Raw genomic sequence first — 16158 nt, forward strand, 5'->3', positions numbered from 1 at the left:
GTGCTAAACCCAGACTGTACATACGGTCTGTGATGCAAGTGCACGCTCGTACGCAAGCACACGTATGTAGCTTCAACTCTGAACAGGGAGGAAATGCTTACAGAAAAAAGCATGTTCTTCTTATCTTGATTAACAGCTCGAGGGTCAGGCACAGGGTCAGTGTGTTTGATGACGGACACGGACTCGCCTGTAAAAACACACACAAGATGTAGCAGTGTATGTACTGGGAAAGTGGCACGTGTTTCGAAACAGTAGCAGATTAAGAACAGCTGGAAATCTCTAATAGTTTACAATACAGGTCTGGGAACAGTTCTAAACAACAAACAAGCAGCACAAATCCATATGTTAACAAAAAAAGTAGTAGTAAACATCCAATTAACACAACAGAGAATTTATATCAGTCAACCAGCACAGTTTTGAAAAACTAGATTTCCCAGAAAGCACTGGTACCTGTGAGAATGGACTGGTCCACTCGAAGCGTAGTGGATTTTATGGTGACTATTCGGATGTCAGCAGGCACCTTGTCCCCAACTAGGAAAAACACACAAGAGCATGTGTCATTGATCCAAACTCAATGAGAGAGCATTTATGAACCAAGCAGCATTGTGTGAGAAAACATAGCCCAGCTAACTAAGGGAGGAAGGACATCATAGTTATTAACAACAGCTCATTTCTGAATAAAAAGTATTGATGGAAAGGCATAACAATCAGTCATTGGGCAGAACAACTCACTTGCCCCACAGACACTTCGAGAGATAACAGAGAGAAAAGGAGAGAGAGAGAGAAAAGGAGAGAGAGAGAAAGAGAGAGAAAGCCTGCCGTCTACAACCCCCTGAAACCACACACTGTCCTCTACTCCTTTGGCTTCACTGTCCGGATAAACATTCAATGGCGGTGGGCGGCTCACTGCCATCCTGAAGACTGCACCTCGCAGGCAGCCGGCACGAGGCCGCTCAATACAGAGTTGACGGAGGGGGAAATCGATCCCACAGTGTAGCATTACACACACACGCGCAGAGAGAGAAAGAGAGAGCGAGAGAGAGAGAGAGCCCATGATAGAGGGAGCATGAGAGTGAGAGAGAGAGAGAGAGAGCATGATGGAAGGTGCACGAGAGAGAGAGTGAGAGAGAGAGATAGCATGATGGAAGGTGCACGAGAGAGAGAGAGCGTGAGAGAGAGAGAGCATGAGAGAGAGAGAGAGAGAGAGAGAGAGAGAGTGAGAGAGAGAGAGAACATGATGAAGGGAGCACAAGAGAGAGCGAGAGCACAAGAGAGTGAGTGAGAGTGAGAGTGAGAGAGAGAGAGAGAGAGAGAGAGAGAGAGAGAGCGAGCATGAGAGGGAGCATAAGAGTAAGAGAGAGGGAAAGAGAGAGAGATGTCCACTTTTGGAGGGAGAAAAACAAGGCAGAGAGCATCTAGAAGGGTGTTTAGAAGCACAGTCAATATCTGTTTTTTTTTTTGTTGTTTTTTTTTGTCTTCCTGATTTCTGGAACGGTGCTCTGTCATTCTACGTGCTTTGAAAACTTAAATAGAGCACCAAATATAGTTCTCGTTTAAAAAGTTTTTTTTTAAAGTTTATATATTTTTTACATTTAAAAAGACATCCTTCAGCCTCCTGCGGTTATGTGCAAGAACAGTCACAGATGGATTCTCTGTACCTTCCCTGATTATGTGTGCTTACATAAGGCCTCTTATCTCTATCCTGAACCAGTGCTCACATGCTGAAACGTTTCCTACATTCAAACTCTTTGGTTCAAAAGGTGTGATGGATTAGCCCCCCATGTGGAAATAGCTCCCCATGCTGACCTTCAGACGACCTAGGCCAATGACAGCCATCTCCCCATAGAGTGTGCGTAATAGGTCTTTTGGGGGGGGTGGGGGGGGGGGGGGGTGTTGTCTGATAAACTTAGAAATGTGTTAACGTTCCAGAGCCTCGTGACACACCCTGTGACATGTCAAACCCATGGTCGATAGAAGCGCCGCATCTCCTGCTGATCCAGGGTCAGGCCTAATGACGTCCCGGAACCTTCCAGATGGCCTGTTGCAATTAGACAGCTTCAAACAGGGCGACGGTGCAGGCAGTTCGATGACTGACGCACGAGCAGATGTGTCTAAGCGAGGCCGGGTGGGCCGGGTGGGCCGTGCTCATCAATGGCGACTGTCCCCCTAATTCAACCTCCGTGTCCTGCCCCTCTCCTAAAGGGCAGTTCAAAACACCTTCTGCCCCAGCGACGCTCCCCCGAGCATGTGGGGTAGAGAGGCAGGACTGATAAGAGCGGGCCACCCTCCTCACATCCCTCTCTCTTTTCTTCCCTCCGTCATCTCCCTCTGTCTCTTTTAACACCTTCTCCTTCACTCTCTACCTCCCCCCTCTCTCTCTCTCTCTCTCTCCCCCTCATCTCTCGCTCTGCCTGCCAGCGCCTGACGTCTTCCCCGAGCCGCCCTCGCGTCAGCGCACCAGCCGGCACCAGCGACTCCGGAGTCCATCTAAATGCTAATGCGACCCGCCGCGCTCCCATAGCCGACTGGAACCGTGCAGCCGGAGCGAGACCCACGCAGGACGCCTGTGGGCTTTGCCCTTTTTTGGGCGTGAGGGCGGGGACACTAGGGCTGGGCGTATACTAGCGCAGACGTTAATAGGATTTTCCCTGCAATGATAGTCAGAGGGGATTTTTTTTTTTTTGGAAAGGCAGTGAAGGCTGAAAACCTCATCATACAGGACTTGGAAGAAAAGCAAGTGGGCCTGGGAGTGAAGGCTTCTACGCACCCACATCATTCAGGCAGCGAGCGAGGTCACTACACCTTCGTCCGGGAAAACCCTCATCCCTGCGGGAAAACCCTCATCCCCGCGGGAAAACCCTCATCCCTGCAGAAAAACCCTCATCCCCGCGGAGAAACCCTCATCCCTGCGGGAAAACCCTCATCCCTGCAGAAAAACCCTCATCCCTGTGGGAAAACCCTCATCCCTGTGGGAAAACCCTCATCCCTGTGGGAAAACCCTCATCCCTACATTTTCGCTCAAGCCTCGTAGATCCCGGCCTTCCTGGCTCTGCTGGGCCAGTAGTGGTGCGTTATCATTGCCAGAAAAACAGGGAGCCGGGAGGAAAGTTCCATTATGGTGGACCGCGAACCAAACAGGAGGGAGTGTGGGGGTGGGGTCGGGGGGTGGGGGGCGGGGTCGGGGGGTGGGGGTGGGGTCGGGGGGTGGGGGGGCGGGGGCGGAGCTGGACGGGTCCTCGGAGCTCCTGCTGGAAACCCACCGCGCCAACAGATTTACACATGCAGCTCACTTGCGTATTTTCGTTAATAATAGCAACAGTTTCCGCGAACGAGCACCGACACACATTTACACTCGTCGCACCGTTTAGCGCTCCAGTGGAAGACTCGCCCAATCATAGGTGATTCTGGGGCTTTGACAGGACATTCAGGTGGGGGGCGATGGCCTATCAAATGATGGCATGCATGGATGTGGGACATATCTCAGATTTCCTCCATGCCGCAGTTTGTTGTGGATCGCCAGTTTGTTTTAGTTACCTATCGGTAATGGCTCGCGTTTAGAATCCCCAGAACTCCTCCCTTCTGTGGTTGTTGTTTACTGAACCTCATCGTAGTTCTCTGGGGACAGATATTTCACCCCCTCACCGACTCACTGGCAGTGTTTGTGTTGGTTTTTTTTGTGCTTAGCAACTAGATTATGTCAGAGGAGAGATGGGGTTTGATAAAGACAAACGGCCATTTGAGCAGACAGGTCTGAAATCATCTTCAGTCAACTCTCTCTCTCTCTCTCTCTCTCACACACACACACACACACACACACACACACACACACACACACACACACACACACACACACACACACACACACACACACACACACACACACACACACACACACACACACACACACACACACACACACACACCCACACACACACCCCTTTCTTTCATTCACACTTTCATTTTCGAATGATACGCAAGGCGTCTACAAAGACTGAGTGTAAATCAAGACACGCTGTGTACGGTCTACAACAACCTCACTGTTCACCCCCTCCCGGGGTCCAGCAAACATCCTCACTGTTCAGGGTCAAAGTCCCTTACATGGACTGGGACGTGCACCAAGATGCACGTTTACACGTGTAAACGATCATGGAGTTTGTCACTGAAATTGATCACTCAAGATAGACAAGGTGACAAGGTAAGCAAAGGCCGCCCCAGGAAGGTCTCACGAGGCCATGCAGGGTGCCTGGTGCAGGGTGTAGTGTGTAGGGTGCAGAATGTAGTGTGTAGGGTGCTTGACCTCTGCAGAGGGAACGTCTGGGTGAGAAGTGAGCGCACCCCTGGGGTGAGGCCCCTGCCCAACACAGGTAAGGGGAGTCTGGTTGATTGCTGTGGTGACGGGCCTTCAGGACAGTGTATAAGTGTGTACGCGCGTGCGTGTGTGTGTGTGTGTGTGTGTGTGTGTGTGTGTGCGCGTGTGTGTGAGGGTACGCTGCCTCTGGAATGTGGGCTTGTCTCAGCACAGTTCCGAGGGACGGCCCCATGAGAAAGAGAGACTGTTTCCTGCAACAGAGGGACAGGTAACAGCCCGCATTTCTCTATTTCTCTTTCTCTTGCTAATGTTTGTTTGGTCTTGCTTGCACATCACTGGTCTGTCTCCCCCTCTCCTCCCTGTCTCACTCTTGGACTGTCTCACTCTCTCCTCCCTGTCTCACTCTTGGACTGTCTCACTCTCTTTGCCTCTTGCTGGTCTCCTCAAGGTGAAATGGAGATCGCTGATGAGTTGGTCAATCATTTTAAAAGCGAGATCCTGCCTACAGCTTCTGGAGAAGCGTGTGAGTGGGCATCCCTGTGTGTGTGTGTGTGTGTGTGTGTGTGTGTGTGTGTGTGTGTGTGTGTGTGTGTGTGTGTATGCGTGTGGACATGTATGGGTGTGTGTGTATACATGTGGCTGTGTGTTTGGAGAAAAATAAAGAAAGGTGAGGTCTATTTTTAGCTGCGTGTTTTCACACATGGCACACAGTGTGAGTGTGTGTGTGTGTGTGTGTGTGTGTGTGTAGGGTGATCTCAGGCATCCAGGTAGTGGTGGACGGTAGGAGTGAGCATATGGAAAGGCAGGAGGAAGCAGGCGAGAGAGAGAGAGAGAGAGAGAGAGAGAGGAGGGGGGGGGGAATCATTGTAGCTCTTGGGCATGTACACAACACACACCTCTGCCAGGTATCCTCCTGCAGGAAGCGCACTTACATAAAGCAGTCTGGGATATTCCTGCTCTGTTTTCAACTCTGCTGTTGGGGCATGCACACATACGTACACACACGCACACACATACGTACACACACGCTCACACACACACACACACACACACACACACACACACGCGTACGTACACACACGTACGTACCCACCCCCCCCACAGGGGGAAGCTGCAGGTAAACACCCGGTGTGTGAGAACATGAGGAGAACGTGCCCACTCTTACCAGCCACCTCCACGATGTCTCCAGGCACGATGTCACGGGCCTTGATGCGCTGGACAGCCCTGCGGTTCATGCGGAACACTTTACCCATCTCGGGCTCGTACTCCTTCAACGCCTCAATGGCGCTCTCTGCATTACGTTCCTGTCACACGCACACACACACACACACACACACACACACACACACACACACACACACACACACACCACATTTTATTCAGCGCAGCTATTCTCAACTGCTCAATGATCTGTGTCATCAGTACATCCCGGTAGAGGCAGCCTGAAGTGCGGGTGGGTGGCGTGACGTGGGTGGCGTGACGTGGGCACCCGGCGACTCCGCCCACGCTCACTACATCACAGTAGTGCCGTTCCAATTCCTCGCAGACAGGAGCTTCATTTCTTATTCAGCATAAGGCCTTGTTGAGCCCCGCCCTCTAAGCGCCTGGTAAACATGAGGTCAGACGTCGTCGTGTAAAGTTTGCTTTCTGGCCCAACTGTTTTCATAAAGCCATAAAGATACTGGAGCATGGCCAAGTCTGTGCAGCACCATTACCAATTGGGAGATGAGAATGTTAACGTGAAGCACCCACTGGCACGTCTGCCCACTGGCACGTCTGCCCACTGGCACGTTCGCCCACTGGCACGTTCGCCCACTGGCACGTTCGCCCACTGGCACGTTCAGGAACAAGAATGACCAGGGGGATCTGGCTTTTAGCATAATGACACAAAATGGTTTCTCTGTGCATTAGGAGGGCATATTACACACACACACACACACACACACACACACACACACACACACACACGCGCACGCACACACCCCAAAGCTACATCTCCCCCCCCAAAAGGTACACACACACACACCCACCTGCCATACTCCGATGACTGCATTGGCGATCAAGATGAGGAGGATGACGATGGGCTCCACGAAGGCTGTGGTGGACTCCTCCCCGTCCTCAAACAGCGCCAGGACCTGACACACAAACACCAGACTTTCTGATGACACAGCACACACTCCAGGGTGAGCTGTGTGGAGTGCACCCTCAGCCCTCACTCCAGGGTGAGCTGTGTGGAGTGCACCCACAGACTCCTTTGCGAGACTTAGGGAGAAGATACGAGACGTTCATATCGGTCTGTGGGACTCCAAGGATATTCCGTGCACCTATACCACATTTACATTTACAGCATTTAGCAGACGCTCTTATCCAGAGCGACTTACAAAATGCTTTGCATCTGATCACAGAACTCCTCCTAGGTACAGATAGTACAGATAGGCCAGAATTCAAGACACCATTGAGTCAGACTACTACTAAACTACAAGAGTCAATGTCACTACCTAGTGTTTTGCAAGTTGGAGCCAGGATGGAGAATAGTCTGGACCTTTGTCTTCAATGAGACTTCAATAAGCATGGAGTTTCGAGTCGAGCCAAGCTTGAGGTTCTGAGTGTTCGCTGTACGGATCGGCTTTTGACCATGGACATGTAGGGAGGGGCCAGTCCATTTTTGGCTTTGTAAGCAAGCGTCAATGTTTTATATCTGATGCGTGCCACTACTGGAAGCCAGTGAAGAGAGCGTAGCAGAGGAGTCACATGAGAGAACTTGGGGAGATTGAAGACCAGTTGTGGTGCAGCATTCTGAATTAGTTGTAGAAGTCTGATGACCTGTAGAGGAAGACCTGCAAGTAGTCCAGCTTTGAGATTACTAGAGACTGCACAAGCACTTGAGTAGCTTCCTGTGAAAGGAAGGGTCGTATTCTCCGTATGTTGCAGAGGAGAAATCTGCAGGATCTGGTCAGCTTTGAAAAATGTTGAGCAGGACAACTCGTTGTCCAACGCTACACCCAGGCTTTGTGCAGTTTCTGATGGTTTCTATACCAATAAATAAAGTGTAAATATACAAACCAAAGAGTACAGCCATCCGTATTTAACATATAGAACACAAGTGGGTACATTCAACGTGTACCTCTTCTGGTGATATTTTGAAGGGCCAATGACATTCATGATCTTCATTATGGGGGCGGGGCCTACAGCATTCTGAAGAAGAGGCTACAACACAGTGAGAAGCCTCAGTGGCTGGGTACATGTGATCCTCACCAGCCAACGTCAAATGACTGAATCAGACTCACTGGGGCATAGCTTATTGAATAGCCTTTCAGTCCTACCTTTCCACAGCATGCTTACAATAATTCAGACAGATATCTTGGTCTGTGTGTATCTTAGAAATGTGTGTATGTACTTTTTGTAAGCAGAACTCTGAGGTATATCTCAACATCTAGCCTACATCACACATGCTCCTTCTGTTTTGGCCAACGTCGTTGCCTTTGGATGGCAGCAGAGCTATATTGTAATATTCACCATTTTAATGCAGAAATGTACCATTAAAAGAATACGCATCAAACAATGTTTTCCTACAAATGGTTGTGCCATATTCTAGATTTCCATTCTTTAAGTCCACATTTTACTCGCTGCCATTTTCCCCGCCACAGAGCCAGAAATACAAAATCCTGCTCATGTACCACCTCTTGCATGGAGCCCAGCTGCCCAGAAAGCCCCAGGGGAATAGTCTCGCTGCAGACCCGCCTGGCACGCAACAAAAGCCCTCAGTCCATCAGTTTAGCAGGTTTTGTGAAGGTAAGTAGAAGAATTTGCCCCCCGATCCAGGCAGTAGCTCCCAGCAGCCAGTGCTCACAAAGCCGCAAACGTGATTGGCCGGCAAGCTGGGTCGAACAGCCAACGGCGGCACGGCAGGCAGTGCAGGTTTGGTGTCACACACTCCTGTAACCCACCCACGCTTGCAAGCCAGCCTAGAGCCAGGGCAGCCGGCCAATCAGATGAGCAAAGACCTTTCTGTCACTGGTTAAGCTCCCAAAAAAACTTTAAAAGGATGTGAGGATATGAGAGAGAGGGAGAGGGAGAGAGAGAGAGTGTGAGAGACAGTGCAGAAATGGAGAACCACAGGAAGGGAGGGCAGATATGGTGTAAAGATTAGAAATGTCATACATAAATATACTTATCACACCCGCTGATCTGCTGTTCTCAAAGGAATTTCTGGGGTAATCATCTTCCTGTGTCCTGAAAGGACCTCAACCTTTATGAATACGTAGTGTTTTTTGTGCTCTCACGCTCTCTCTCTCTCCCTTCCTACACTCCCTCTCTATCCATCTTTTCACAGGATTTGCTCTTTCCATCATTTCATTGTCCACTGGTGGGCACCGAGTCGAGGCACTCAAACCGGCTATCAAAGGGGTTTGGGGGGAGACACCGTGAGGAGACCACTGGGTGGGTTAAATGACAGGAAGAGAATCCCACAGCGGGATGCACGTACCGGGAGAGCCCGATGGGTCTGAAACGCCAGACACCCTTACCCGAAACGTAGGCGCCACCCAGTGGAGTGGGCTGGAACAGTCTGCAGGTCCCTCCCTCAGCCTCAGTCACTCAGAAGAGGGAGGAAGACACTCGCCCTCATGCCTCCAGCCGACAGTGCCGAGGGCCGCGTGGAGGGACCGGGTCTGGCTCAGGCCGTAGGAAGGACTAAACTCTGTGGACTGTGTCACGTGGCCGAGCGTGCAGAAGGTTAAACTTCACCTTCAATTCTGCCATGCATCCCTGGAAACCAGGGAACCGTTTTAGATTCCAGACCAAAATGGTTAAGAGTAAAATAAGGTTTATAATTTAGGTGAACTGGGGTTATAGTTTTGTAGGAAATAACCCATAGGTCCAAATTCTAGTGCACCCATTTTAGAGAGTGCGATATTAACCAACAATTTGGAAGAAATACTGTAACAGTCAAGAGGATATTATACATATATATATAAATCTCACAGCAATGTCAGATTTGAAATACAACATGCACTGGAGTCTTATCTCCTTCCAAATCCCTCCCTCTCTTTCCTCACTTCTCAGTCCTCCTCACACCTTCCTCCCTCCCTCCCTCCCTCTCCTCACTGCTCCCTCTCTCCCTCCCTCCCTCTCCTCACACCTTCCTCCCTCCCTCCCTCTCCTCACTGCTCCCTCCCTCCCTCTCCTCACACCTTCCTCCCTCCCTCCCTCTCCTCACTGCTCCCTCCCTCCCTCTCCTCACACCTTCCTCCCTCCCTCCCTCTCCTCACACCTTCCTCCCTCCCTCCCTCTCCTCACTGCTCCCTCTCTCCCTCCCTCTCCTCACTGCTCCCTCTCTCCCTCTCCTCACACCTTCCTCCCTCCCTCCCTCTCCTCACACCTTCCTCCCTCCCTCCCTCTCCTCACTGCTCCCTCCCTCCCTCCCTCCCTCTCCTCACTGCTCCCTCTCTCTCCTCACTGCTCCCTCTCTCCCTCCCTCTCCTCGCGTCTCCCTCCCTCTCCCTGCAGAGAGCAGCTCACACCTAACGCCACCTTCCACCTTCACCCATCAAGTGGAAAAATGCATCGCCCCATCTAATCCTCTTTGCCTTTCAAGCACAGGAAGTGCACGTATTGTTCAGGTGACCTTTTACACGCTCTACACAACACATGCGTGTTCACCCAGGCCAGAACACACCATCTCCGTGTTCATATAGCAGTGCGTTATCAACACAGCTCATAGACAAAGAGGATCTCGTATATAATATCTGATATCATTAATAGTCTTTCAAGCAACTGAAACAGCAGCAGGTAACAACGCATAACGGGACCTGAAAAACATCGGCCCTTGCGATTTGCTGCACACCAGAACATGAGCGCCACTGTGGGGCTGCTGGTTTCTGCTGACTCACTTTTCTGTGTGTGGAGTCAGAGAGCACAGGTTTGGGACTGGATGTTTGCGCCGGCCCGGCCCGAGTGCCGTCTTCCTCTGGAACTGCTGCGCTCGCCTCACACTGCCTGCCAGAGTGACTCATGCCCACACATCCAAACAGCCGCAGTTTGGAAGGAAAAATCGCTCAAAACAGTTACAATTCTGTTTGTGCAGCACCCCCGCCTCCCTCCCCCCTTTCCCATAATGCCTAGTTACCAGCGTCGTTTGACCTTGCAACATGCAAAACGTCAGGGGAGTAGAATGTAAAACATTTTAATATATTCAAAAAGGCAGACAAATGAGTCCAGGGAGTGGGCGACAGCCCTCGCTGTCCATCACGTGTTTGCTTTTGTAGAACACACACTGTACACACACACACCTGAGGGGATGCGTACACACACACGCTTTTATGAACAGCTGAAACACGGCTGTGCGAGGTCTCCAGATACTTTAATAGAAGCACAAAATGATGGCGTAGCCGAGGGCCTCTAAGGTCAGCAGCACCTACAGCGACCTTTTCACTTCCGGATGGCAGCAGCACCAGGTTCCTTTCTTGGCTGGCTGAAAAGAAGCAGGGTCACCGTTCACACATGCCCGCTCGTGCACGCCCATGTGCGTTCAAGGAATTCACTACCCCTTTTCTTCAGCCCCCTCCATCTCCTTCACTCAGACGACTTCGGACGGAAAGTTCATAAAAAGGTGAATTCATAAAAGGCGGATAGGAAAAACAGACCCCACCGGCGGGTTTTATGAGGTCGGGCTTCGGAAAAGTCTGTGGCCTAGATCAGCAAGGTCCAAGAGCATTTCTGTCTTCAATTAACACAACACGAGGGCCTCCCCACGCAGGGAGGGCCAGTCAAACCCGCCCTAATGCAGCTCACCCACCACTGGCATAACAAGCCCGGTGACTCCTCAAGTGGCATCCGGACGGGCTGTGAAGCTTCTCCAGAACATTCCGGTGTCCAGAACACTCCGGTGTCCAGAACACTCCGGTGTCCAGAACACTCCGGTGTCCAGAACACTCCGGTGTCCAGAACACTCCGGTGTGGAACGTTCACAGACACTTTAAATGGCTCTTTCTCCCCTCCTTTCCTCAAAAGTGCCGTGCTAAATCCAGTTAGCTTCGGGGTTGGTCTCTGATACGGAGGGAGGGAATGTCATAGAGCGGAAGGGAAGGGAATCCCTCCCTCCATCTTTCCTTTTCATCTTTTTCCTTCTATAACCTTGGGTGTGTCTGTACTCGTCGGAAAACCTGGCCCAATATCCAGCGTGCCGCAAGTCATGTAGCTGACAATCGGTCAGCTTCCCTGCGTCCTCTGACTGGATTTAAAAGTTAAGTAGAGTAGTTAAGAATACTACATCCTTCATTACATCACGCATCAGCCCCACACATGCGCACACACTTACGGACATACACACAGACAGACACGCAGACGCAGCCAGACAGACATCTTTATTACCATCAGCGGTTTTCCTCCATGGTCATTAAGGGCCCACAGCATGTTCATGATTACGTACTTAAGCAATTTAGAGGATTGTGAATGTGTTTGTCTTGGGATGCAATTCCAGTTAGTTACTGCCAACTCAGAGAGCTGGACTAAAGATGGACGAACGAGGGATAAGAACAAAGACAGTGAGAGACTGACGGGTACTTACAAAGGAGACACAGGCAGCTAACAGCAGAATCCTGACAAGGAGATCCTCAAACTGCTCTACCACCAACTCCCACAGAGACTTCCCTAAAAATGGAGATAGAGAGGGAGGGAGGGAGGAGGGGGAGACAGGAAGAGAGAGAGATTAGCTGGTTGGGGTTAATTTCACTTCATTTGAGGCAGTTTGTTCCATGGGGTGAACTGGGTTCTCCCCATCAGCATGTGTTCAGAGGTTGAAGGAGGGGTCTGCCCGGCCATCAGCTGCAGTGGTATCTCAGACCTCAGAGCTGTGTATAATGGGCTCACTATGGTGGGCCAGAGATTAAGATGGAAAAAGGATCATTGGGGCTCAAATGGATCATTTGCACTGCTACTATAGACAATGGTCCTGTAACTGGCACAGAATGTAAAATGGCTATTCGGGGGGGGGGGGATATATTGTGGTTCCCTCCTCCACAGAGGGTAGAGGTAACGGTCTGTGGGCAGTAATAACACATGGACTGTATTAGTCATTAAGGGAGTCTTTCAGATAAACATACCAGGTTTTGCAGTGCATGTCTGTCTGTTTTTATGAGATCAGCTATATATGCATCTGATTATCTTAATTGGCTCTGGAGATGCCTCAACTGAAATCCATTTATTTTGCTTGTATTGTAGAAACTTGACAAATTTTCCTGGATACCATAAAAAGCATCTTGATGTACTTTGGTCATTTTTAGTGCATCTCAGTGAAGTCGCGAGAGCCGCTTCCTATGGCCGAGGTGCAGTGGGTGTCTGTGTTGCAAGTCTGAGTAGCATCTCTTTGTAGTGAAACACAGCCTTGGCTCAACGCCAGGCCGAACAGCTCACAGGGGGAGACACACGACAGGAACAACACAATGGAAAGATCAATATTTACCTTCCTCTGCGGGGAGTTCTGTTCGTCCACCACGCCAGGCCGATCCGTGGAGGAATGAGAGAGAGAGAGAGAGAGAGAGAGAGAGAGAGAGAGAGAGAGAGAGAGAGAGAGAGAGAAGGGGGGGGAAGATTAGCAAAGCCAGTCACAGAATGAATGGGGTGTTTAAACAGTGGTGTTTTTGCCAGCATTTGTTTGTGTCTGATCTATCTGATCTATGCTGAGCTGCTTTATCTTCCGATTGAAAGTTAATTATACAAAGACACACAGCACAAAGTGATCCACCATAAATCAGGGATTATCTGTGGGATTACGGCAAAGAGGATCCCCCCTCCAGCCTGGTGCCGTGCAACAGGCGGGCGCTCCGGATCAAACATGTGGCCTACACACTGCTGAATCATTGCTAGAAGGTTCTGCCACGTGAGCGCGTGGGAGCTGTCGAGCGACTTAAGCGGGGGAGGGGCCAGGAAGAGTTACGGCAGGACGGTCGCTCGTGCTTGTCTTTGAAGAAAGCACGCTCTCTCGCACTTCAAAAGCAGCGGGGCCGGCCCCACGCCACTGGCTCTGCTGGATCTAGCCGAGGATCTGAACCAAGGGAAATCATGCAAAACCCACTCTACACTGACCCCATAACCACAGACCCATTACCTGTCCACACAATGAATTAGAACTCAATCAAAATCTCAATATTGGCTTCTGAAATTAATTTATCAACAGATAAATTAATGGGTTGCAGTCATATTCCCAAAGCCTTTCGATTGGGCGCTACAAGGCCCCGCCCTCTCCTGCTTAACACTGCTCACAAACAAGTGTCAGGAACTCTGGTTGTGAAGGCGCGGGCCCAGATCAAGCGACATGTCCTCTGACAGGGTCTCTGCTATCCCGACAACTTGCGGGGGCTTCCGTGAAGACGGGGTCTGCTCTGACAGTACTGAGAGTTCTTGGCAAAAACAAAAAGATCTGACAAGACCAAGTCTGTTGCTTCTGTTGCATCAGTCAGCCCAAAGGAGGCTAGTCAAAGCCTGGCTGATGTGAACGGGCTAGTGGGAAACGCAGAGCAGGGTTGCTAAGGGCTGCCTGGTGTTAGAGTGCACCTGGGTGCAAGTGGGTGGAGGTGCATATTGTGCAAAGCACTGGTCGCGTGCCGTTACGTCCATGCGTCATCTCACTGAAGCAAGCGGCCTGGGACGAGAGTGTCGGACCAAGGCCAAAACAGAAGACGCGTTGCGTGGCTCTGAATTTGTGTGGAGGGCTGGAAGGCACCGTGGAAGTCCTCTGGGGGAACACAGGAAGCATCGGACAAACCATGATGAGCGAAAAAATCCTTGGAACTGGCCCAAAACGTGTGTGTGTGTGTGTGTGTGTGTGTGAGAGAGAGAGAGAGTCTTGTGTACAAGAGCAGTAAATCGATCGATGCTCCCAGACAGGTACCTTTATTTGTTTTATATTCTACACAGCAATGTTTTTTTTCGTTTATTAAAAGGTAAAACTTTCCAAACTCCTTCTCTTGTGAAAGTAACATCTTACTATCTCAATACATTTTTCATTAAAGATTCTAATAAATGTTTATATTCAAAATCAAATTGCTATATATCAAGCTGAAACCAGAAAGGCTTGCAGGAAAGTGTTTGATTTACAACCCTAAAGTACACATGGTGAGGTCACGTGCAAATGTCAGTCGTTTCTCATCTCTTGCCCAACTGGAAAACCTCCAACTAAACTGACGAGTCAAGGCTTCTTTTCTTTTTTCTTTTTTACCTCTTTCCCAATATCTATCCATCTCTTTATCCATCCATCTTCATTCATTCATCTCAGCCTCACTCTTCCTCACAAATCACAAATGAACCAGATAAACCATGACAGCTATAACATGGTCATACCGCAATGTCTGCAAACTCAGGTTCTTCCAGTCTCTCTCACACACACACACACACGCGCGCGCGCGTGCCAGATGGGCAGCAGACTGAGGTGCACGTGCAGCAGAAACCAAAACAACTCACTACAGGAAGACCTGCAGTACAGAAGCAACCCAGAGGCTGATGGCCACACGAGGCCGATCGCATGGCCCCAGAGAGTGGACCTGCAAGGACCCCGTCGGACACAAACACAACCACAAAGGTAGGGGAGACATGCGTCAATACTGAGGTCCCAAAGGTTTCCCCACTGTGAGGCTGCCCGGGCCCGAGTGCTGGCGTTGGTGGGAGCGCGGAGAATACACACACGCAACAAACACACTGAGAAACAGGACAGGCAGTCCTCCATTCACGAGGCTGCTGCATGATGCCTTCAGGTTCCTCCAAAACACATTCAACGTTTGGCAGCGCAGGCAAAGTAAATGTTTGTCAACACGAGCAAAGCCATGACGTGGCCTCATTTGGCAGCGCTACACGTCTTTAGCCTTGGGCTCCACTCCCAACATGCAGTTACATAAGGGCGGAATGAGGTGGCCGTTGGGTTGCAGTGGAAAGGAAATATACACCACAGTGGCATGTTCACGCACGCATGCGTGTCTCTCCATCCAGTCCCAGGACTTGCCTGGCATCAATGCTCCTTTTCCACCAATACAGGACCAGTTTAATCTATTTATATGACAAACCACAGAGTGGCTCGGAGATCGACAGCAAGCACGGCTTCCCGTCTTGTGTGAGGCTTTTAATGAGAGACATGCTGGCTGCAGTCTGAGTCCTGGAGACAAAGAGCGCCTTGGTAACAGGGAGGGAGGCGACAGTGGGAGGGGCTGAGTGGGGTTTCCCACCCGGAATGTGCCAGGGTTTCCCTCGAAGTCATCAGGGCCCAGTCGGCCTCCCACAGCCAAAGCAAATTCCAACGTTCTGACTTCAGACGGCCTTCGCCTTCACGTGCGAACGCATGCGTGCGGACGAACACGCAAACACACTCTCTCTCTCCCTCTCTCTCTCTCTCACACTATGTTCCTCCATTCCTCATGAAAACAAGGACTGACTTGTTTACCCACAACCAGGCACAGGCAGAAAGGGAAACACTTCCTGGAAACTGTTGCCAACAACACTGTGCTCTGAACATGTATTCCCAAGGAAGTAGCAGTAAACGGCTGGGCTCACCTACATACGTCCACCACCTACACCCCCACCACCCACACCCCTCCAGAACCATGTTAACCTACCACACCACCTGCCCATTTCCGTGTATGCAAATACAACATTATCTACTGCAGACTTAAAATTTTCATAGAGATAAAGTGGGAGACAAAGGGCTAAGTTCAAAAAGACCACGTTAACCTGTAGCCTACTAGCTGTTCTGAGATCAGATCTCGCCTATTTTCGGTAGTTACTGTTGTCAAACACTGCCAGCTACAAGGGTAGGCTGGTCTACAATATGAACCAATGGTTAACTTAAATTATGTTGCAGTTAT

At 50.4% G+C, this 16158-nt stretch overlaps 1 protein-coding gene across 2 annotated transcripts in view; it reads right to left on the bottom strand.

Moving 5' to 3' along the window:
• Window positions 1-16158, bottom strand: part of atp2a3 (ATPase sarcoplasmic/endoplasmic reticulum Ca2+ transporting 3) — a 48595-nt gene that overhangs the window by 23897 nt on the left and 8540 nt on the right. For both annotated transcript variants that reach the window (XM_077011774.1, XM_077011773.1), the window contains exons 2-7: window positions 12771-12788; window positions 11877-11959; window positions 6340-6444; window positions 5475-5613; window positions 451-531; window positions 102-187 (exon numbers count right to left, since the gene is read on the bottom strand). In XM_077011774.1, coding sequence (XP_076867889.1) covers window positions 102-187; window positions 451-531; window positions 5475-5613; window positions 6340-6444; window positions 11877-11959; window positions 12771-12788 — 512 coding nt within the window. The remainder of the gene's footprint in view (window positions 1-101; window positions 188-450; window positions 532-5474; window positions 5614-6339; window positions 6445-11876; window positions 11960-12770; window positions 12789-16158) is intronic.

Source organism: Brachyhypopomus gauderio, chromosome 7 (assembly GCF_052324685.1).
Source record: "Brachyhypopomus gauderio isolate BG-103 chromosome 7, BGAUD_0.2, whole genome shotgun sequence".
NCBI classification, from domain to species: domain Eukaryota; kingdom Metazoa; phylum Chordata; class Actinopteri; order Gymnotiformes; family Hypopomidae; genus Brachyhypopomus; species Brachyhypopomus gauderio.